Here is a 25,146-nt window from a genome sequence, read left to right as displayed (position 1 = left end):
TTCAAACTGTATATAGTTTGAAACGTAAAGTACAAACATTTTAGTACATATTACAAAAAAATATTTCTATAAGTCAATTTCTATAAGGTGACACTGGTTGTATACCTCTGAAATCCAAGACCACACAGTTTGTTTTTCTTGTAATTAGGTGTTAAGCTTTGTCGTCACTGCTTGTATCTCAAATAATGAAATACATCCCCCTCTCCATCACATTTCTTAGGGGAAACTGGGTTTATTACCTGGAATTTCTTTAACTTTCATTTTGGTGTCCGTGTTTATAAAGCAAACTGAATTTCATTTCACTCTCAATGCACTCTCTTTAGGCTAATGTGAGCAACGTCAAATATAAGAGCAAAACACAGGCGAGAGAAAACAAACACGTTATTTGCCCAGGATGATTAAAGCCTGACTGCTGTTGGCCTAAATCTTCTGAAACAAGGGTGAAGCTGCATATCCCACAGATTATACAAGTGCCCCAGGTACCAGGCTCGTGTTTATTAGGGACAAGATAAGGGTCTTTTCCTTTCTTAGCTAGTGCTTCTACCTATTGTGCTCTTTGATAACCAGGAACACCTCCTTGGGCCTCAGGAGCAGCTACTGTCAACACAAGTAAAACTGATTACAGTTAAATATACCCTTTTCATAGACAGAAAAAATAAAATAATAAAAATAAATTACAAAGCGTCTCTAAATGTCTCTCCTCTTCATCACCTTAAAATGTCATGTTAAAGCCTTTAGATGGCAAAGCGACTTGTCAGTTGTGTAATGTTTAGGTTACATATCATGTGCAATCTTCTATTTTACGCAAAACTTTCCCCAAAATCGAAGATATTTTTCTTCTTATACTATGTACGCTCTCTCTTACTTCTATTTTTTAATCAACAATAAAATATTGGCATACAGACATGCAAAGAAAATACAGCTCTACTGCTACTACTTGCATAAGATCCTGCTCTATTTTGCATGTTTAGAGCACTACCATAAGAGCAGATTCCAAAAGCAAAGGTTGTGATCTGAGCTACTTGACACCTCAGAAAATTTGGGGACTCAAGAAAGGCAATGAACTAAAGAAAGCATAGTTTCATTTGTAGCTTCTGGTTTAAGAGAAAAGACAATAGGGCAATTAATAGAAAGCCTGTCTTCCAATAGATGTAAATCAGAAGTGATTCCAAAAATGTCCACAGAGGTACACTATTGTAAAAGTAGAGTCAGGTCCCAGAATCCCAGAATAAGTATAAATAATGTATTTTTAAAGTATCCATGACTCACAGCTCTGATTCTACTTTTTGTACGCATTTTTGTCAAATACAGAAGTATCATGTGTCTTTCAAATGAAGAAAACTAAGACTAAAGACAACTAAATTAAAACAAAGTCATAATAATAAGAACATTCACGAGTCTTGTATTTAGGTTACAAAAGAAAACAGCTGATATTTGGAGAGGACAGAAGATCTTCTGCATGTTCTACTGAACATGTTGGCAGGAGCATTTCTGGTGAGGTCACTAACGAGACAGAAGAAACAGAAACAATACAGAGACCATTCCCCACTTACACCAAAACAACTGAGTACTTCTTACACAAAAATATACACTTGAACATCTCCAAGATGATCATTAAGACCATTTCTTGTGTTTTTTTAAAACTAATTATAAGTTTATGATTTAAAGAGTCTCTTGCTGACACCATCTAATAACTACATGATGTGGCTAAGTCTTTTAATTAAGCAATGGTATATTCAGGTCACTGGGACAGAAATGAAACCACAGTCACAGCCAGTAACCTCCAGAAGTGAAAAAAAATTTATATATATAATGCATATATATTTTTTTTTCTTTAATCACAACAGGTCAATCTAATGAGGTCCTCAGCACTTTCTCCACAGCCAATTTGGGCTGAGGAACATGTTCCAGCTGCTGCTAAGGACCACCAGAATCCTCACATCTGAGTACAAGGTGCCTTTCTTAATTTTCCTCCAATGTACAGCATTTATATTTGAAAGCATACAAAGAAATCTAGACACCAATCCCAACCCAAGCCTCTCCACATTGCATTCTCAGTGCTTCCTCTAGAGACATCATGGAAGAGAAAATGATCTCTCCCATGGCAAAAAGTGGTGACTTAAAACATTCCTGGGAGGCATCCAGATACTACAATGATCTTATAGTCTGTAGAACAGAATAGCTTATCATTCAGATTACGCTCTTAGGCAAAGCTGGACAGCTTCAAGGATGAGGGAGTTACCCTAGATCAGTGCCATAAATGTTATTATATATGAAACAGCTGCAAGATAAATTCTTTCATATTACACATAGGTACAGTTGTACTTTCAGCTGTCTCGTTGTTGAAATACTGTAGGTCTTACACAGATTTCTCTATGTGTAAAATACACTTACAACTCTTAGTTGCATATGAATGAGTAACTCCTTACAGCTGCAGTGCATTGAAATAAAACCAAATATCACACCAGGTCTGTGGCAAAAGCCAGGGCATCAAATGCCAGAAATTCTTCATATGAAACCTTCCTAAAAAATGAACTTGGTAAACAGGGAAAATATATTACTAAAGAAACTAAATTAAAAAACGTCTGTTAGTTAAATGAATAGTGCTATTAAGAGAACAAAGCAGCTTCACCAATTCCTAACTAGGCTGCTCATGACCTTTTTTTGCACTTTTCACCTCTCTCCTATTTTTCATTTTCTTTTTGGAATCATCTGAGAGAAATCTTCCAGAACCTCTTCAAGGAAATAGTCTACAGCCACAGGATTTTGTGCTAATGAAGCTCCAGAGCTCCGAAGCCAGAGGTCAAGAGCACATCTTCCACAATATCTGGGCTGAACTGGAAATTAAAGGGCTGCTGGGCTAAGAGTGAGTAAAGCAGGGGAAAGGATAAACTCCATCTGAAAACTTTACTAGAGGTAAAAAACATTGAATACTGAGAAAATCTGTAAACTAACCTAGTTAGTGGTGCCTCAACCATATTAGTAGCGACTGCAAAGCAGCCCATCATGTTATTTTCTTTTTTGATAACCCGCGTCAAAATGCACCTACCCAATATACAACTAAGCCAAATAAAGGAAAGAGGAGAATGACAGAGTGACATAGGCGCTGTTTCTGTTCCAGTTGCTGACTGACAACACTGCCATCCCTTAACATGGTTTTATTTAGTTATTACAACCATCTCTCTGTAAATGACACTTAGGATTATTTAAGATTATGTTGTAATCCTTTTAATCCTCAGTGCTTTAAATTTCAGGCTAAACACCAAAGAGCAAACTAGCACTTAGCAGAAATATTTAAAGCATGTGATTTGAGCATAAATCTTCTTTTATTCAACCACTCCTCTGACGAAGACCTAGTGTATCATGTCATTCAGCCTGCAAGAACAAACAGCACGGTGTCTCACTGCAAACTCCTACGTTTCCCCACATCATGTGAAGCTGTTCCTAACTAGTTCTTTTCCTTGGTGCTAGCTATATCATCAATAAAATAAAGGAAAATCAGAAGGTTATATTTTACAAGATGTGCATATTTCCACTTACTATTAAGAAAAACCTGGGGAAAAAACACACCACAAACACTAGTATGTTCATCAAGGACAGAAATAGATTGTATGCACAAATCGGATAGTGTGAGAGACAGATCAGACTTATCCTGTTAAACAGGGAGTAGCTCAATTAAAATAAATGGAGCAACACTGCTGAAAGTCTCATGATCAAGACGAGAAACCCAAATCTTCCTTCTTTAATATCATTTACTTGCCGTTTCCTCTTTTTTTTCCCTGCATCGATCATGTTTCCAATTAATTTTCTTTATGATACTCATATACTCCATCTTCTTGTTACCATCTATTAACCGTCATATGCTTAGATTTTAAATTCAAGATTTCCTCCTTTTTCTTCAAACCAAAATCTCAATAGTAATTTTCTATTTCTAATCTATAATTCATGAACTCAAATTGAGCACCCAGGCTAAATCAAATTCAAAATTCTGCATCTACTCCTGGTAGAACACATTAGCAGAAAGAAACCATTGCTCTGTTTGAATCAGAAAAGAATGTTTTATTATTCAGACAGTAATGAAACAAAACCCCACCAACCATGCGTTGTTGCCACGCTTTGAAGATATAATCATACTTAGTTCTGATCATTTCAGAGTTAGGCAGCTAATGTATTTAATCAAATGGCAATGCAATGCATCTATATTTAGGTCACCAAAAAAAATTCAAAAATCACTCATGTTCTTTTCACTTCAACAAATCTATGAATAAGTAGACGTATTATCAATCTTATTCCCACCCGCTAGATATAAGTAGAGCATCAGAAGCGTTTCCTGAAATATTCAGTATCCAGGTACAAACTGACCTCTCTGCTTTCGAACTCGCCTTGGATTCCCTCCAGACTATCTCATAAATCTTCTCTCTCCCTCTCTCTCTAGTCCCCTTCCCACTCTATCAGCTCATGTAGCAACAGTCTCATTCAGTCCTTTCCTTTCCTAAAATGTCACCACTACTGATGCCAAAGCCTTCTCCTCTTTCACTCTTACCATCTGGCATAATCCTCTTGTAGCTCTCTGTCTAAACAATGCTCCATCCCTTTGCAAAATGTGTCTTAACATATGTCCTTCCTCCCATGCTTTTACTTCTTAATGTCTCTCCCACTCACTTATTGGCTTGATGAAGACACGTTTTAATGGGTTCAAACAGTAGCGTGTGAGTTCCCTTTCTCACATTATTCTGATTCAGAGGAGTTACACCTCACGCTAACAGAAGTGAGAAGAAAATGCATTGCAAAGTCTTTGTACAACCAGTTTGGTAAATCAACAACAGAGCTTCATTTGTCTTTACATTGGAAATGTATTAGCTGCAATGAGTCACCACTCCAATACGTGTTTCCAAACAAATTTTGCTTACCGCAAGATGAGAAGTAAACTCTAGAAGCTCAGAAGACCTGTCACTGTGCTCAGGGGGTTGCAGGAGTGAAGGCTAAGGTTATACTTAATCACGTTCCAAGTGAAAAAGCTGAAGATTGACAGCAAAACCAAAATATTTATTCTAAAAATACCTAGGAAATGACAAAGCTCCAAGTGTTTTCTCAAGACAACCTGAAGGATGTGGGGGGTATAGAAGCATAAGTCTCACTGTCTTGAAGAAGAGGAATATTCCTATATATTGCATGCGTTTTAGAAAAATGCCTAGAAAAATAAACCTTGAAAAAGTCCATGTAACACCGAGTTGACCCAAAGAGGTTTCTTTTCAAGAAACTGTGTACAGTCCCTTCAGGTTTTTTTGGTGCGTGGTGGTCTTTTTCTTAAACCCCAGAACCAGGCAAGGTTGGTTCCTCCAGCTTGTCTCACTTGGCTATGATGCCAAAGGACTATCAGGTAACTAACAGTATCTTGACCCTGACATGTTCCCTTCTTTGTTTTTCTCTTCCCTTTATTGTTTGTATTGTTAAAAATTCTTAAAGTTAGAACTCTGGGAAACAACTCAGTTCATAGAGAATAATATTTTGATGTGGCTTGATGCAACTTTTAGTGAAAGAAAAAAACCCTTTCTACTGATATTCATGGGAGCTGGATTATGTCCAAAATCTGAAGATGTTGCAATAAACTATTTTGGCCCCTGGATCCTGGAACATTAGCCTTGCAGTAATGCTCTTCTCATCCTTTCATCTTCTTGGGCCTTGATCCTCCCTTTCAATTCAATGGGATTTAGATGCAGTAATTAAATAATATTCTTTTCCATCAATGAAGAACAGTCCTATGAGAAATAAGTGTCCTCCTGTGTTGGCCCTGACAGAGGCAAACTTTTAACCATCCTCCCCTCCCCTTCCAGAAATGAACCTGGGTCATCACCATGTGAGGACCCTGAACAGCAATAAAAATAAACAGAGTAACCGCACTGTGTTGGAGCAATGCTTGTATAAGCAGTTTGAAGAAGTTGTGTTTATGGAAGTCCTTGAGGTCAAGATTCTAGGCCTGAACCCAAAGCAATTACCTACTAAGTTTTAAAAACAAATTGAATATAGAGCATTAATCAATTAATCAACAGGTTCTCAAGTGTTTAGGAGACTCAGTCATCAGAAATCCTTCTCTTAGAAAAATAGTAAACTGATGCTTGATAAAATGTTACATGCCTGTATTAAAAAAAATGCTATATTAAATCAGTCTAAATCAGTTATTAAAACCAAGGAAATAAAAACTCCCTCGTAGCTTAAACAGAGTTTCCCCATGCGAGAATAACGAAATGCATGTGTTGCCCCTTACCTGAAAGACGTTCTTTCTGCTGGATTTCTCTGAGGTCCACTCAATGCGAGCACCACACAAATCCACACACTCAGGTTTATATCCTGGTTTCTGGAAAACAAAGAAACAAACAAACAAAAAAAATCAACTATGGATATGGCCTGAATTTTTACAAATGGGGACACTTATCAGATAAAACAATAACAAATCAAATTCAAGTGACAGATTATTGTAGCACGACTGCTGGTATTAGTGAAAATAGTTCATTATTCCCTGGTATTATTAAATAACCATTCCTGAGGTGTCTTTACTTAGAAATAAGGTTCTTCTACTAGACACATAATTTTAAAAATAATTAGTTTAAAACCAGTCTAATATAACATACAATAGATCAAAACACAAATGCATACACACTGACCAGATATTTTAAATGCTTACTTTGCGAAACCTCTTGAAAAGCCATTGAGTTTAAAGATCAACTTTTGTGGGTTTTCCAAATGCAAATTTAAACTGATGCAGCTGGAAAGGACAGAAATTAGACCAGAATGTACATCGTATCTGTAGGACAAGCTATCTCCTTTTTCTAAAAAAATTATCAATTCTAGCTCCTGAAAAAAATTTTAAAAATAAAAAAAAAAAAGGCTTTGTGGGCACATGTGACACCCAGAAAGAGCTCAACACCAGGGTAGCTCCACACGCTTCCCTACTTCACAATGTCACTCCGTGCATCCCGAGTGAGACAGCTCTGCCTCCTCCGTATGGATGCAAATAATTCAAAGAGCAGATTTGTCTGCCTGTATCATTTACGTTGCCGAGAGTTGGTGTAAAGCACAATAATCCTCATTTGCCATCGAAGCTCCTTCTCCAGGGACTTTGCCTGTGCAGCAGCTCTGGCAAAGCCCACGTAGTTTAAAGTAGCCTTTGTAGATTAGGTTACTGCATATCCCAGACAACAATAAAAATACTACTGTTAACAGTATAAAGCATTAATAAGTCCCTTTTGGGTAAGATATGGAGTAATATCCACATAACATAATTAATCAGCTTGATGCATCTTTTTTTGTTCTGCTATTCTCGCGCCATTTTACCTTAAAAAATGGCATTGGCAATAAAGAAAACAGACTTAATAGAAGTCAACAGTGGTCAGTCCAGCAACAACCACATAATCGGCTTTCCAAAGATTGCTCACTGAATTTCTCTGATGTTATTAAAGGCTGAAAAAAATGTGTGTTCTCCAGAGTGCTTTTGACAGGGGTAGAAAAGGTCCTATTTAGGTTAAAAGAAATAGAGGAAGAAATCCTGGTCAAGTAATTTGTAGCCAGAGTCTCTGGCAGTTCTCAGTACTGGAGTTGTAATTACGTTCTCCATTTGCCAAACCATAAAACCACCATGGTTCAGCACCTCTAAAACTGACAGTCCTGTGTGTCTGTGTTCCTTTTTTTTTTTTTTTTTTTTTTTAAATAGAAGAAATATGCTATTAAAAACAGAAGGATGTTCTTGTGGCTAAACCACTGGAAGAGCAGGGTTTGGATTTTTTTTCCCCAACTCTGCCTCAGACTTCCCATCTGGCCTCTGACAAAAGCTTAACCCTCGTGAATTTTAGTAACAGATCAAAAATGCAGTATTGATAGCTGATTTTACAACAGAAGTTGTGAAATTCAATCAGTTAATATTTGCATGGAAAAAAAAACAACACAAAAAAACCCAAAAAACAACAACAAACACCAACAACCTTCAGTATTCCAGTACTATATTTTTAAAAATAAGGCACAGACCAGGCAGCTCTGCAAACCACCATGAACTCACAACACAGCCTTGTCAAAATGGGTCACCCTGTTTGCATTGAAAAAAATTGCCCAAAAGGACAGTTTGAGTCTGAAAATATTTTAACAATGAAGGACAACTTATATTCCACCAGTAAAAGAGCTGAGAAAGTTTGGAAAAGCATAGTGAGATGAACAGAAGAGATTAAATTTAGACAAAAAAAATAGGAAATAGTTTCTTGATAGTGACGGATACTGGACTACGGAATATTTTCCGCAGGAAAACTGCCATGGCATTTCACACGGAAGTGAGAAAAAACAGTGGAAAGACGAGGGAAGTTTTGCAGAAGATGGAATGGCGAATTCCGCGGGATTTTACCATCTCTAATTTCTGTGATTTTACAAAACCTGGAATCCTCTGTGCACTCAGTGTGCACACAGTTTGATTTCATTGTTGTTGTAGCAACGTGGAGTTTGTTCACAGCTCTGATTTTGTAATTAGCAGAAGAAAAGGATATATATGTGAACCTCCCTTTCCAGAAAGGATGGGATGCAAGCTTACGGCATTGGAAAGATGGACACCCTTCTGCTATGTACAATAATCAACTGGAAATATTCTCTTTTGGAGAATTTAGCAATTCTGCTTGCAACGGGATACTACAGAATCATAGAATCATTTTGGTTGGAAAAGACCTGCAAGATCACGGAGTCCAACCATTAACCCAACACTGTCACTAAACTATGTCCCTAAGAACCTCATCTCCGTGTCTTTTAAACCCCTCTAGGGATGGTGACTCCACCTGCCCTGGGCAGCCTGTTACAATGCTCAACAACCCTTTGGGAGAAGAAATCTTTCCCAATATCCAATCTAAATCTCCCCGGCACAACTTGAAGCTATTTCCTCCTGTCCTACTGCTTGTCACTTGGTAGAAGAGACCAACACCCTCCATGATACAACTTCCTTTCAGGTGGTTGTAGAGAGTGATAAGGTCTCCACGCAGCTCCTGTTCTCCAGCTGAACCCCCAGCTCCCTCAGTCTCTCCCATCACACTTGTGCTCCAGCCCCTTCCCCAGCTCCGTTCCCTTCTCTCAACTCGCTCCAGCACCTCAAGGTCTTTCTTGTAGCGAGGGGCCCAAAACTCAATCCAGGATTCGAGGTGTTTGTGAACACCATATAAGACTCGTGGGTATGGCATAGCACATGAAACTTCTGATGAAAACTACAGGCAAAGCCATTCAGACCCATCAAGCCCAAAACTGTCCATCATGCTCATCAGTCCTCCTGCGCCTGGGGAGCTCCCCATATGGGAAGCCTTGCTTAAATCCATAGGGACCACAGGTATATTGCCTAGGAATTCGTAATGGCCTAAACATCATCCTGTTAAGTAGTTTGCTTTCTAGTTTATGCTTTACCCAGACACACGGGAAGAGAGTAAGTTAAGGTTACTGGGAAAGCCCGAGCGCTCGGCGTCCTTGCTTTGTGTTCTGCAGTCAGAGCAATTATGTTATATCGATGTTGTTGGAGGGGGTTATGCTGTAAATTGATACAAGTGTCTGCTACAATGAAATCTTCCTAAACATGAATATGGATCTCAGCAGCATTTTCACTCACTAAATTACTTTGCAGATGGGCTAATAACCTGAGGTTAAAAGAGCCTCTGTTGAATAAACTATCTCGGGGAATAAACAGACCAGTTTTTCTTGGTCAGAAAGACCAACTGGTAACAGAATTTAACGCTGGTAAGAAAGAATGGAGCTGTGGTCCATTTAAGATCACAGTACCATTAATTTAAAATAAAAAGCAAGTTATATTCATACGAATGCTAAGGAAAAAAAGGAATGTATCAAAAGCATGACCACAAATGATCAAGGCAGCAGCAAAAGATAATGATTTAGCTACATGGGATGCAAACTTGCATTTTCAGTTACATTTGTAAACAAACTCATTTTCTGAATCTCTCCTCTGTGTGCTTTAATTGTCGTGCTCCAACTATTACTAATAATACCAGATATTGTCACTAGCTTCACCAGAAAGCCCAGTCTTCGCCATGCAAATGAACAGGAAAGCTGTTATATTGGCTATTACATGTACGATTTTACAAAGGAACAACAAAAACTCCTTTTAGATAATACTAGTTTCTTGAGTTAGAATATGATTAAAGATTTTGGTAAATATAATTTTAAAGTCACCTCTAAATGTTAGCCTATCATCAGAAAAAAAGGTACGATTAGAATGTGTTGCATTTCCCTCTCTCCTGTTGCCTTTATTGTGAAATATCACTCCTCTTATAATGATGCTGTCTTGCTCTAAATTTTTGCTTCATGTTCTGTATTTAATAATTAATAATTAATTAATATATTTATAATACAAAAGAGCATAAATCCTTTTGTTAAGTCACATCATTTTCCCTCTAACAATAAAACTGCTTTGTTATGACTCATAGTATAGTGAATGAACATTGCCTGTACAATGTTATGTAATTGATGGTTGAATTCCCCTTTTTCCAAAGCTGAAAAAATATAATAAGAATAATACAAATAAAAATCAGTAAACAAATGGTTTCTAATGAAGTCTTTTTGTATTATTTCCTTTCCACTATCAAAATTATATCTGGTTAAATGGTTTACAAAGGAAATAAACATTGCATTTGCTTTATCAGATGATATCAACATGCCAGTTTAGCTTTTTTGATGTGTGAAATTTGGGTTTAGAAAATTGCATTACGAGATTTTGAATACTAACAGCTTTCGTTGTTTTTAAGCTTTACCCAATTTGTTTATTTACCATTGCATAAAAGCGATATGCAACAGAGAGAAAAACGTAACTTTAACAGCTTTTTCTCACCTATTGTGAACATTGAGTTCGCAGCCCCAGTGTTCAGATCTAGCACGGAATTAAAAAAAAAAAAAAGGACAGGTTTTTCTTCTCCCTATAATGATCAAAATATAGCATCAATATGTCTGTGTTCTTCCTAACACAAGAGGCAGACGTTATCTCACCAATTGTGAGCACTGGGGATGAAGTGAAACTTCAGGGAAAGGGGTTGACTTCTCAGAAGATCCTTTCTCATAACACACCTTAAGTTTTTGTGTTAAACAGATTGAGATCTGGGTCAGACTTTCATTCTCCAGACAAGTCTACTTTAGTATCTAAATTGTTAAACAGCCAATGGGAATTTTAACCATGTGGAGGAGTCTCAGAGCAAAATCAAACCTCCTGTGTGTTGCATTTCCACTGATCCATTTATCTCCTGGGATTTGGGTGAGTGTTTGCAAAAAGAAAGGAGAAGAGGTAACAGGTAGAAGCATAAGACAGATAGTAAATTATAAGATCAGTTCCAACAAATTCATCTGAGACTTTTTTTTAAAAACATCTAACTCAACTTTAAGGAAAACAGATGATTCTGACAAAACATTAATTCAAGCTATACTGTTTTCATGGCTTCAGAAAAGTAGTATTTTCCAGCTGTACTGGCAAAAACAGGAGCAGAAAGTACCAGATTTCATCCTTTACTTGCTTTTATGGTTTCATCTATTTTTATTTTTTCTGTGAACCTCATCTTCTTTCCAAAAATGCAAGACATGAAAAGGTGTTCTTTAAATCTGATTTTATGGCACGTGGCATTGATAGATCAAGAGTATAGAGAAGAAAAGGTTTGTATCACCTGCCACGGAAAAAAAATCTCTTATTGTTTGTGACTCCTGCCAAAGAGAGCACCTTTGTGGTCACCCATCACGCCAATGAGATTTGGCAGGTTTGATCAGGCCTTGAGAGCCTTTCACAACAGGGCTTTGTCAAACCTGTCCCTTCACTGCCCACAGTGTCACACATTTACCGAATTCCCCTTTTGTTGCCCACATTCAGGTTCGTAGATTCAAACTCAGCAGTAACTAGCACTGAAGGGATAGATGCCGTTATTGCTTGCGCAACATAGCTGTCACATCTCCGAAGACTAAGATCGGTGGTCTTTCCTTGGGGCACAATAAAAAGGTACTGCAAATTTCACTTTGTAGTAACTACAGGCTACAGAAATTGCATTAGCCGCATTAGATGGAGTCATAGAAATATTCAGGAAGGTTAGCAGGATATGGTAGATGTCACATTTATACTACGATAAAAAATCACTTTGCTAACTTATAATGTTTTCTGCTTTGGTAAGACCCTATACTAAGGTGCCATTTATAAATAATTTATTATTATTTATTAATGTATAAGCCACTTTATAGGATGGTAGATAACAACTTAAATTCATGTATTAAAGATGCACATACATGGTTTAATACAATTTACATCTCACAATATCCTTTGCAACAGATTCTCATCGCATCATCTGTTAAGCATTTATTACTAATGCATTTTATAACATACTTTATAATACATTATTTGAGGAAGTAGCTGCATTTAGTGATCATTTTCATAAATAAGAATAAAGCATTTGTAAATGGCACCTTAATTTAAAGTGTTACCTTCACATTACTGGATAGTCACTCACCATTTGTCTCACTTTGCAATTACTTTCAAAATGCACCTCTTAATAAAGGACATGCTAAGTTCTGTTTCTTCTCATACACTACAACTGATTAGAAGTTTATCGAGGCATTTTCCTTCAGCTGCTCTCAAACATTTGAAGGTTGCCAGCTCAGTCTGGATTTGTCTAATTTAAACACCAAACTTTTTATACTGAAATAACAGTTTCAAGGAAGTTGAGTATATCGGATGGTTGGTTCCCTACCAGGTTGGCCAGTGCCGGCTGCTTGGATTCTTTGTAGAATTCCATTTTCCGAGCAGTGAGAACAATCCAAGACGTGGACCAGTTTTTCCTTTAAAGTAAAATTAAAAAACACATCAGTAAGGCATGCAAGCAGTAGGTAAAAGATGCTCCATTTGTAGACTTAGGTTTTAATTATTTCATGTTAGAAACAAATGGTCTCAAGTAAATATCATCAATGCACTTCCACCAATATCGATCGAATCTCACCATCCTAATTTTATCTGAACGTGGCCTAATAAAGCTTGAAGCCCTTCTTTCTCCTCATCCATGTTTTGAAGCCTATCTATGTTCCTTTCCCACCACGGTGCCTCAACCACAGGAAAACAGGGAGATTATTCACACATTCTTAAATTTCACATGTACTTGGAGGACTCCAAAATAGCTGGTGACTTTCTGGTAGCTAATACTTAAAATAGAACTGAGAAGGAAAACTGTAATTTCATTCTGACTATACAGAGCTCAGCAAAGGTCTATTTTGAAGGTCCCAAATACTTTCTTCTTCCCCCAAATTAAAAATTTATAGGAAAGCAAGGAAGACAAAAATGATGTCTGAGAGAGTTTTAAGTAACAACTAAGCATCAGGAGCTCGTGGAGCAGCCCTAGAGAGCTGGCAAACTGCTGGAGCCAGGGAGAAGTGAGAATATATACGGAAATGTGAAACAGTGTCCCTGATTCAGAAGAACTCAGAAGAAAATGCTGTTTTACATATTACATATAGCACCTAACCTAAACATAAGCAAATGGATCTGATAGAAAACTATCAACCTCTCAAGTTTGGCCCTCTGATTTAGGGGTCATAACATCTGATGCATACAAAAATACTCATAACCCCACTATTTATTTGCTTCATGTGAATGCAAATCACCAAATCTTAACATTTTAGAACAAACCTGAAGATGTGTGTGACAAACAGCCTGTTTCACAGGTATGTTGTGGTGCGTTAAAAGGCGGGAACTGAGCGGCCTGTAAGGACACGAGGGCCCAAGAAGGAGCTCTTCGAAACTCTTATTCCTCTCTCTTCTGTCTTCCCTAATCTCTTGGAGGTTTTTTTCTGTTTAGGTATTCTTAAGTAACTCAAACACATCCATTTTTTATTCTCACAAAACCTGGCTTTGATGCTTTTAAAAGCCTGTTGGTCTCCTTCAGGATGCTCCCTTCCAGATCCATCTCAAAGCTCTGCTGCACTCAATACTCCACCAAACTGAACGTCAGGCATAACAACAGGCAGTTTTTCTATTAGAGATTTTCCTATTCAATATGTTTCAGTCATCAGCTGAAGGAGTATAACCAATGTTACAGGTGAAGCCCTAACACCACTGGTGTTACCAGAGGAACTTGCACTCACTTCAGTGTGGGCATGATTTCACCCAGGATGATATAACGATCACCTCTAAAATATGGCCAACAAGAGGCAACAGTGAAAGAAACGCTCTTTGAAGGAGATTAATACAGTTGAAGAAAAGAGGACCGCATTTTTTTATGCCATGTTAATGGGGAAAGAAATAAAGAGAGACACACTGAGGAAAAGAAACAGTAGGGTTTTAGAAAAGTACCTGACCATCACTGACAAGTATTTCCCCACAGAAGGACAGTGTTTGTAAGTCACTTGGAAATTTTCAGCTAAATTTATTATCTCTATAAAGCTATATTCTTATCTAATGTGAACAACGCTCGTAGCTGTGGATCGCGCATATTGGCATAAAGAACACTTTGACCTCACTTAATTATTTTTTAAAGTATCCTTAGGAAACAAGTGCTGTAGTTGAGAATCACCATTAAGGTAGTGAATACAAGTTGTCTATTGGTAGAGCACAGCTTCAGTTCTTTCTCATTTTCTCTATTTTTTTTCCTACTCAAAAAAAACCCAAAACAAAACAAAAGGTGTTCTAAGTGCACAGGAGAGTAAGTGGCCAAGTATGCTGTGTGCTGATTTAAACAGTTTTTCCTATGAGCTGGATATCCTGGATAAATATGGATTTCCAAAGGATTAAAACCCTTGGGACACAGCTTAGATTCAATACCCAGCTTACACCAAGTGCTTGACATCAGATGTGTAGAGCAACATTTCTGTGTCATGGACACTTCTACTAGGCAGAGTGCTGCTTGCTCCAGATATTTGTGGGGCAGGTTTTTCTAGCTGAGAAATAAAAATCAGTAATTGTGTTTTGAGGTCGCAGACTTGAGTGCAACCTTCTTAAAAGATTCAAATTTCTAATCAAACCAACTGGGAAGTTTGCCAATATTTGAAAACATTTCATTTCAACCTGGACATCATTAAAAACAAAAAATAAACACACAAAAACCCCACAACCAACCAACCAACAACCCCACAACCAAACAAAAAACCAGTTCTACTGATGATTTTGAAATATGAAGCCAATAAAGGAAAAAAAAAAAATCTAAGAATTTCTTAAATTACATCAACTGAGATGTTTTACCTAAGTTTCATTATGAATTTTAAGGGGATAATGTTTTCATTCCATCAGGAATAAGAAAATTTAGTGCAAGAGACTATAGGAATTATAGAAGCTTTGAGAATGCAACTGAATTCCACTGTATGATCTGCAAGAAGAATTTTTTCCCCTAAATTTAAATCCTGTAGTACTTTTATTCCGCAGTTGTTTCACTTAAAAAGTGGCATTTTACAGTCAAAGCTTCATTACTTTTGTGACCTAAAGATAAACGGTATATAAACTAGACACCCTTTTTATCTGACTGTTCATAAAGTCATCCATCAGATTTTAAAGAAAAAAAGCTTTCAAGTGTGTTAGTCTCTGTATAGATGGGTACACATCGTATTTCATGGGATACATGCAGTGACCTAAGGTTTTTTCAAACTCTTTAGAAAAGTCAGTTCACAGTATTCTAATTTTTGCTGCGTGGCACCAACATTATTCAAGAAATCACTTCTAGTTGATGAAGTTTATGTAAGTGAGAGGAGTCAGACAAAGTGTATGGCAGAGCAGATGAATCCCTACTATCCATCCTCTCGCTGTGTAAAGAGCCATAAATATCAGCGTGCAGAGAAGACTCGGCTAGAACTGGAAAGGATGTTGCATGTATTTGTTTATACAGCTACACTATTAAAGTCATGGTTGACTGTCACTGACCAGAGCCCCTGCAAGGCGCGACCCGACTCGAGGGGCTGCAAAAGGAGCCCCGGGCGCTGCGGCTGCATTTGCATTCTGTCAAACGAACACCTGATGGCAGCACGTTATAGCTACAGCAGTGCTCACGTTCTCTGAGGCTATTGAAAAATATGAGAGTGTTCGGGGCTATTTTAAAAAAAATGCAAGCATCCGAGCTACACTGCCTCCTCCCTGCACCCACGCCGAGCCAGCGTGCAACACCAAGCCATGGAGATGCTTCGTGAAAGAACCCCCGATGTGCTGGGAAGACAAAATTCCCTCCTCATCTGGGCTTGTTCACACAAGATGCCCAGCCTATGCACGCTCTGCAGAAGCTTCTGCCAGTGCCCAAACTGGGAAATAGATTATTACTGGTTTCCAATGCCTTTTCCCAAAATACGGTACCCAGCTGTAGCAGGCTCGGCCAAGCGTTGACAATGGAAAAGATGAGGGGTAATGGGTACAATTTGCTCCTGGGGGGATTTCGATTGGACACAAGAGGGAAAATTTTCACAATGAGAACAATCAGCTGTTGGAATAATCTCCCCAGGGAAGTGGTGGATTCCCCAACACTGGACACTTTTAAGATGCGGCTGGACATGGTGCTGGGCCATCTCGTGCTTTCACCAAGAAAGGCTGGGCCAGATGATAGTCCCTTCCAACTCGGTATTCTACAATTCTTGCTTCAGTTGAAAGGTTGGACTAGGTGAGCTACAGACTCCCTTTTCAATAAGCCTTTTTAGGATACTTATGGTTTAGCACTGTATAGGTATGAGAACTTAATACTCTTGGCTCCTTTCTCCAGGCAGAACATGTAATAATTCACATTACATTCCCATTGGTAACACACAGTGCTGATCGCATCACTGTTGCTCCTTCACAGGCACCTAAATACAGCAAATCAGAGCAAATCTTTCCATAAAAAGGCAGCATTAATATTCACGTTACTTTCAACACACTATTAGGTGTGTGCTGACCACTTTGGATAATCTTGTCTTGGAATCCCTGTGACATCACCTTGTGATGAGCCCCTACCTCTCATCCTTGATTCCTCAAGCGCACACTCAGCACCTAAGATTTGCCCACTGGAAAATATATTATTGATTTTCTAGTGACTTAAGGTTGTCCTTAATAAGAATATGTATAATATAGAGGCTAACATTAACACATGATCATTGCATGCAACGAGCCCATCGTTATCTGCTGTCACTTGGTTTCTGGGACTGTAATCATAATCATCATCAATTCTGAATTCTGCAACTGATGAGCTCTGTAACATTCACGTGTAATACCTTAATTTCTTGCCACCGTCTGCTATTTTAGCTTTTAGAAGATAGCCTTCTTTCTCCACTACCTACAAAAAAGAAAAAAAAAATGACCATAACCATATCATTTATTTAGATGAATGAATCAATTTAGTACACGCATAAGAGTCTGCATCTAGCTAATCTAGTGTGGGGGCATTTTATCACTAATTCTCAGTTCAGTCACCTTTTTTTTCCCTGATACAGTCAGTTCTTTTGAAAATCTGCAAACAACATTTAAAGTCTGTTAGTACACAGAATTAACCTCAAAAAAACCCCAATAATATTCTATTCATTGATTTGGAAGAAATTAATTGTAATACAAACAAGGATTCTAGGTATAAGTAAAGAATTAGTTGAAATTACCTTGGCACAATTAACTTGCAATGTATGTTTCATTTTTTGATTTGCGGGAATACACATTTCATTAATAACTATGAGGGACACACCATCCTTCTGCATAAAAGACTCTTCTTGTTTTCTAAAGAGTTTAGGGTAACCAACATCAAGGAAACATTAAATATCTGCAGAACAAGAAAAGTTACATAGGTGCCACATTTTGCTTTGAGTTGGCACTAAATAAGAGTTCATACAAGATGCTAAAAGGTATCGTGGTTTTAAGTGGGTGCTGCCTTTTGGATGAGCTCTGGCATTGAGGTGCTCAACCAGCCCTCAGAAGGTCCCATTTCATGGGAGCGTGTGCACTCACATGCAGGAGAACCTGTCTTCAAGTTTCCAGCTGAAGTAAATGATCTCATAATATGGTGCAGAAAACCAAATTGAGCGGTTCTGTCAATGCTCGACATACAATCTGAAACTAGAATTATAAACAAGGGGAAGCACAGCTGTGTTGTGCATTTTCCAGCCTACACCCTCCGCTATTGCCTAGACAAAGCAGCATGTGATATTAGCAACCTGATATCACCTTCATGGATCCCATCCTCTGCTATTGCTGTTATTGAAAATTGGTCCCTTTTTTGTAGTTTCAAAACTTGCTAAGGACTCTGCTGGTGTGCACAAGGCTGTGAAACATGGTTTATGGTACCAAAGTTGTGCTTGAGGTTTGGGATATTAGATGCAAGTCCTAGGTTTGCTCTTTTATTTACGTTTCTCCCTCTTAATGTGTGCTCCTCTGTGTCTCTGAACACACTTTCCTTAAGCCAGAGGCCCTTGTAGGCAATTGGTTCTACATGATCTTCTGAAACATCCCTTGTGAAGCTGCGATACATGATTTGGGATAGAGTGTTTGGGTTTTCGTAGTTGTGGGGTTTTTTTGCTTTGTTTGTTTGATTGGTTTGTTTTGGGGTTTTGGCCATGTAAATTTATATTTAAAAGTAAAACAACACCACCAAACGAAAAAACCCCACCAAGATGGGTGCTCTTCAGCCCAACCCATTGACCTGCCATCTCATAAGATTTCATTAGCTAAGAATGTCCCAGCTGTGTCACTAATAGGAAAAGAAGGAAAACTGCGATTCAGGGTGTGTCTGCTTTTCCTTGCAAACACTACTGCGTCAGTGTCTGACTGGGACATTAGCAGCTCCACGCAGTCTTTATAGCAAATTGTGTCACAAGGAGATTTTGTAACAATTTCAATAGAATTTTTCTGTCTGTACAGCAAATAAAAAGAAATAAAACATGCTTTAACATGCAACATAAAGATTTTTAAATCTAACAGGGCTGTTATGTCAATCATACAAAATATCATGTTAACAGCGTAATATGTTTTACTCTTACCATAGATTTTGACTGTTTCTGGTATACAGCACATAATCACATATACACTGTGTACATAGCTGTTTGTACCTATGAAGAGGTCTGTAGGTCTGTGGACAATGATTTAGGTGACATTCTCAAATGGGTACATGAAGATTAGTGTGTGCATTTTCTGTAATTTGGACTTATTTCATGCAAATTCCTGTCATGCATATCATTGCCATAGAAAAGCCAGAGAGAAAGTATGTAGGGATTATTGTGCACAGTCATGTCACTATTTATCTAGTGATGGATTATTAGGGCTAAAATAAGAATTAATCCACATCTCCACCTACTTTTTTTTTGCTCCTCTCTCTCTTTTAAAAATCAAAATTGTTTTACTTCTTTCAATATTTTTCTTTGCCTTCTAACCCTTCATTTTTGTAGCATGAAACTTCTGGTGCTTGGCCAGGGCCAGAGATGCCAAATAACATATGAGAAAGGTTATTCTTTTTAATATTTCTACCCATCTGGAAACAGAAACTGGGAGGAGCGTTGGCTAACCATTCAAGCTGTTGGTTGCTTCTCTGAATCAGACCCAAAATCTCATGCTTTCAAAGTTTACCAGCTACTCATCCCAAACTGTTTTTTCAGCCAATCCAAAACTAAAGGCAAATGTGATTTTCAACATCAGATCTGAATCACCTCTATTGCCACATTTTGGGAAGTTAGAAATTGGATGTGCTTCCAGAGGAAAATGTTGCTGCTCAGTAGTATTTCCCTTATAATTGTCTTGATCTAGAATATCAAATCCACCAACAAATGCTGGGAATCTAAAATATCCTGATTTAAATTACATAGCTCAAATCCACCATTTGTTTTAAATTAAACAGCTTAAAACTAAACACCTAAAAACTACAAGATCTTCATTTAATATGAGGCCTCCCAGTGCCAAGCAAAATAACTTTCATATATAGTGTTTTAATTGAATTAGTACAGGTGTTGTTTTTTAAAAAAAAAAATCAGCATGGCCTTCATTAATTGATAATATGCAGTTTTCACTGTAGTTAGTATAAAGGGCATTTATGGAATTACAAAACAAATTTATCACAAAGACAAGTGAAAAGATTTCTAGGGTGACCCCAATATTTTTATAACATCCATTTAGGGTGCTGCATTCCCCATGTTTAACATCTGTTAACATCCCCTTCTCTGTCCTATTTGTTTTGAAGAAAGTATTTGCAAGACAGTTCAGGATGAGCTTACGGTACGTCTACAAATGGGTGATATTATATTAAAAAGAATACCAAATATATCCTAATGATATGCTCTGTTGTTCCTGTCTCAATAAATATCATCATTTGTTGTTAAGCTGCTGCCCTTCCTGCACCTTTCCAACATATGGAAGGTTGAGAAAATGACCCAAAACTCCCTGAAGAATTAGCATAGAAATAAGAAAATTGGATTATTGTGGGGTGGGTTTTTTGTTTGATTGGTTCATTGGTTTTTTGTCTGTTTGTTTGGGTTTTTCAATTTGTTTTTTAGAAGAACATTAAAAATGAGAGTGTGTGTAAATATTTGAGGTTTTAAACAATAATTAAAAAATACTCATGACCTAACAGTATGACAAACTATAAGGAAAAGTAATTATCACTATATCACATATAGGTTCTATAATTTTCTTAATTAGAAGAATTCAAGGCTTCTGAACCTACCTAAATCTGAAAAGTGTGTGTAGGTAAAAGTACCACTGATACCAACATTTCTTTGATGAATCTGTATTTGCCTACTCATTTTCTTTTAAGAGAAAAACCTTTATACTTCTCGTTCCCCTTAGATTGTTTTAATAAAGGAAAATTTTGTTAAATATTGTGATCTTTTACTTATAAAAATTTGTGTTAATGTTAAAAACACCTTAATACAGGCAAGCACTGGACAAAGACTTGGTCACATTTATTTGTACCAAGTATTAATACTGATGAAACATCAGTCTAATACGACCAAATTAACAGCAAGTCAAGCTATATAAATTGCTTTGTATCTTCTAAAATTCTTATTGTTATCGATTAATTGAAGTCTCTCAAATACCTCTCAAACATCCTGAGGCATCCAAAGCCTCATATATTTATTATTTAGTAAAGCATGTGTAACATTTACATTATCAACATTTACAATAACAAGAGTGATTTATCAGTTCTATAGAGCAATTTCTTACCGTGTGGTCCTGTGTACTAATGATGTCTGCAAGTGTTAAGTTATGTTGGGAATGATTTCTTCTATGACGATTTACCTTAAAAAAAAAAAAAGAAAAAAATCTATTATTTAAGTTCAGATAGGATTCAAACACACAGAGCTAAAGATGGACCAACGCTTTAATGAATGGACACACACAGCACGTATTGGATGTAGTTGTGGAAACCTGGCTTTTTTCAGTCTTGCATTTCTGTGAAAACTGGTGTTCCTCTGAGCCCTGTGTATTTGAAATGTACAGCTATCGAAGTCTCAACATCTCTGGTATAAATGTGTTTTCTTTGTGATGTCACATTGGCAGATTTACCTAAAAATTAACCAATTGATAATATAATTTAGAATTATGACTTTTCCATCAGGAATCTAAAATATTGCTTCACTGGTTAGGTGCTCTTAAATCCATTTTACAGAAATGGCAAAGAAGCTAATTATAACCTCAAGGCCACAAAACAAGTGAACGAAGAAACTAGAAAATAATTGGGAACAACAGCATAATGTTTCTCGTACATTTAAACTAGTTTAAAGATTATTTCTAAACTCTCCATGACTGGAAGGCAACAGCAATACTGGACTCCGATTCAACAATCGGTCCCAAGCACTGAGACTTTGATTTCCTCCACTTCCATCTTTCCAGAAGGAAGGCACTATAACCATCTGTGACTTCACTCCAGAAAATTATTAGATTGTATTATACCAGGAATTATTAAGACTAAAGAAAAGCACGAGTCAAGAGTTTGGCAGAGCTCAACAGAGCTTTACTTCCATACAAATCTACGACAAAGAACAGGTCACCGAAAAGTGTGTGTGTGTGTGTGTATATTAAAACCTTTTACTCTTTAAATTCAATGTCAATAACAATATAATTAAGAGTTGGGATCTTGTAAAATTCAGTTCTTATCTCCTCTTCTAACTGAAGCCAAAAAGCAAACAAAAAAAATACAGTCTCAACTAGTTTCCACTGTATTCATCATAATGCATTCTCTTTTTCCCTATTAAAGCAGTGTTAACTGAAAGTCATAATGTATTCTGTTTATATTTAAGTGTCTGAATATAGAAAATGTTCTTAATTAATCCAGAGGGCTGCGCTCAAAAAACAGTTAAACATATTATGATCCCATATTTTTTCTCCACACATCGCTTTCATGTTTATTTGTAAGCACTAACATTTTTAAGCCTTGAAATCTATATCCTAGATATTGCTCTGCTCTCCTAGTCAGAGCTAATGAGCTTAATGAATTACCAGTTCTAAATTTAATACAAACATTTCAAAGAAAGAGATAAAACATCCTTCACAATTCAAAAGTTTCTCTGACCTATTTATGAAGAATATCACTTAACAATTTCATTAAGGGTGAGTAACAGCTGGTGACATGGCTGTGTCCTAAAGTGTTTTTCTCTCTTAATATTCTGCATCTTAAGCAATCGAGCTTTCATAAGAAATACTTTAGTTAGTGGCAGTCCCTCCTTTGGGGAGAAAAAAAATGTCAGACCACATTTTCTGTATTTTGCAATCTTGTTTTCAGGAGTGTCATGTTCCTGTTTCATTAGCATGTAGGGTAAACAAGAATGATTTGCTGATGCTATTGAGAGAACTTCGAAGATTACAGTCTTTCTATTTAGATTTTGGATGGAACTTAATATTAATGCAGTCAGAGGCATGTATATACATTCAAAATAAATTAATTCAATTTATCTTTTTCTTTATCCTTACTGAAGGTTCTATAGTGCTCAAGACGTATAACTAAACTATTCAGGTCTAGGTCATAGTAAGTCTTTCTTACCCAGATCCCCCATTCTAATTATTCCTTAAAATACAGCCGAGCATATTGCCCAGCGATGCTTTCGAAAATGTATTCTTCACTCATCCAAATTAAATAACAAGACACACCACTACTCCACAGTATCTATTTTAACATGCAGCTGCTCTCTCCAGGAATCATACGTGTCTGTTGGGGGCCCTATGTGCAACTTTGTGAAGTGCAGAGCACCGATCGGAGCTTTCGGGCTGGGCTTTGGTTCAGCGATCAGAGCATTAGCAAAAGAAATCTGCACATTGGACACATGCAAAAAATAATATATCAGGAGCATTAAATCCATCCACATCCAAATGAAGAAAGCAGATAGCAAAAAGTTCTGTTTTAGTAGTATTAGCAAATTATTAGTGGTAGTATAATAAAGAGACAATAGTAAATTTTCCAGGAAATATGAAAGGAAAGGAGAAGGAAAAAAAAAATCCAGTTATAGATGATATTACATGCTTTGAAAAACTATTTCTGCTTTGCATACAGCAAAGATTAAAGAAAAGTGTATATGTACAAGGAGAAAAATAAATCTTTCTTGATTATTTAATGTAACGCTTTTTGCTAAAAACATTTTTCTCTTATAGGGCAAGAATAAAAGAAATTATATTACTTTGTAGTCCATCAATGAACAATCTCAAGCAAGAAAGTCCTGAAGCCCCAAAGTCTGAATCTAGTTACAGAAATACAACCAAAATACACAGCTACGTAAGCCAAGATCAAGCTCTTCTGGAAAAACACCCCAAATATTTGGCTTGCAAATGGAATTATTGGAAACTTCAACAAAGTTTTGACTCATTTCTACCAGCCTTTAGGTTTAGGAATGGAACTTTTAAAAAACTGAATCAAAACAGTTTCAAAAAAACCTCAGCAACAACCAAGGCGACATATTTTTTTAAACTGATTTTGTAACATTTCAGTAGGCATTATACAAATTTGGTCTTAAATATATCTTGCAAATACTGCTGAATGAGTTAGTCACGTAACTTCCTTTACTTTATATTGAGCTCAGTGTTGAAGTGTTCTTAGCTGGAGAACCTGGGTGACAGTCGTCAATATACCGATGTTTCAATGTACTCACTATTTTCAGTGGTGCACAAAAATATTCAAAGGGAAGTGTAGGCTCAATTATGTTCATTCTTTCAGTCAGTTTTTAATACACAGACCCTTAAGGAGATGTTTTGAGATTTTTTTTTTCTCCATCACTCCATTCGATTACCTAAATAAACTGAAGAAAAACCTAAATAACATCTGTCACAAGCCCTCTACCTCACCTCCCAGGGTATGATGAAAGGCAGAGATTAACAGGAGAAATTCGTGAGATCCCTTTTTGGGAAAGGCGGCTTATCAGCAGTTTTCTGATTTGATGAACATTCTTCAGTCAGCAACAATGTCACCTGCAGCATTAAAAATCCACTCTGCGAGCGCTTGCAACTCTGTGGGCAAGTCTGGTTTTGTTAAATTCAGCCTCAGCAGCCCCCCCCTTCCCTTAGCTAAAGGGTATCCATCTCCTACCAGAGTTGTTCCAGCATCTAAGCACTAATCCATCATCCTCCTTCCTACAAAGGCAAAGCCTCCATTACATATGCCTGGTATCCTGGTATGAAGGGACAACCATCTGACAACTGCTATTTTAACACCGGTGAAGTATAATACAATAACCTGATGTTTAATTTCCTTTCTTTCTGTGTTCCCGTTTGTTCTTTAAATTCTCTCTCTTTTTGAGGGAATTCATCATGACTCATTGCTACTCTCTTTAAATAACATGGTGTTGATTTAAAAAGAGACTTGGAGGACTGATTTGGATTTTATTTCCCATTACAAGCATATTTCTGACCTAATTCATCTAGTCAATGAGAAGCAGCATGCTTCTTTTTGATTTCAACCAAACCTAACGAAACCAACCAGCATTTCTGAAAAACCCAGACAGGCTGCTCTAACGCAAAATACAGACAGTGAATTATTTCCTGAAACATCATTCTGAATTCATTTGTATCCCTAAATAATCAAGATAACGTTAAGACATTTCTAGGTGGTTTCCAAAATTATCAGATAAGTTGTTCACCACAGATTATTTATTCACAAATGTCACCTATGAGAAACCTAGGAAAACCAGAGTTGCTGGAACAAGCAGCAGAGCTCTGCTTTGGATGGGAAACCCTAAGATGACATCTACTTGCTGTTTTCTCTG

General features: G+C 37.1%; 1 protein-coding gene across 1 annotated transcript in view; it reads right to left on the bottom strand.

Moving 5' to 3' along the window:
* The window catches only part of ARHGAP15 (Rho GTPase activating protein 15), a 325,750-nt gene that overhangs the window by 259,091 nt on the left and 41,513 nt on the right, over positions 1-25,146 (bottom strand). The window contains exons 3-6 of the mRNA XM_065637984.1: positions 21,122-21,196; positions 17,200-17,261; positions 12,741-12,828; positions 6,266-6,355 (exon numbers count right to left, since the gene is read on the bottom strand). Coding sequence (XP_065494056.1) covers positions 6,266-6,355; positions 12,741-12,828; positions 17,200-17,261; positions 21,122-21,196 — 315 coding nt within the window. The remainder of the gene's footprint in view (positions 1-6,265; positions 6,356-12,740; positions 12,829-17,199; positions 17,262-21,121; positions 21,197-25,146) is intronic.

Source organism: Caloenas nicobarica, chromosome 6 (genome assembly GCF_036013445.1).
Source record: "Caloenas nicobarica isolate bCalNic1 chromosome 6, bCalNic1.hap1, whole genome shotgun sequence".
Classification (NCBI taxonomy): Eukaryota; Metazoa; Chordata; class Aves; order Columbiformes; family Columbidae; genus Caloenas; species Caloenas nicobarica.
Note: the sequence above shows the minus strand (reverse complement) of the source record. Positions and strands in the feature narration are given on the sequence as shown.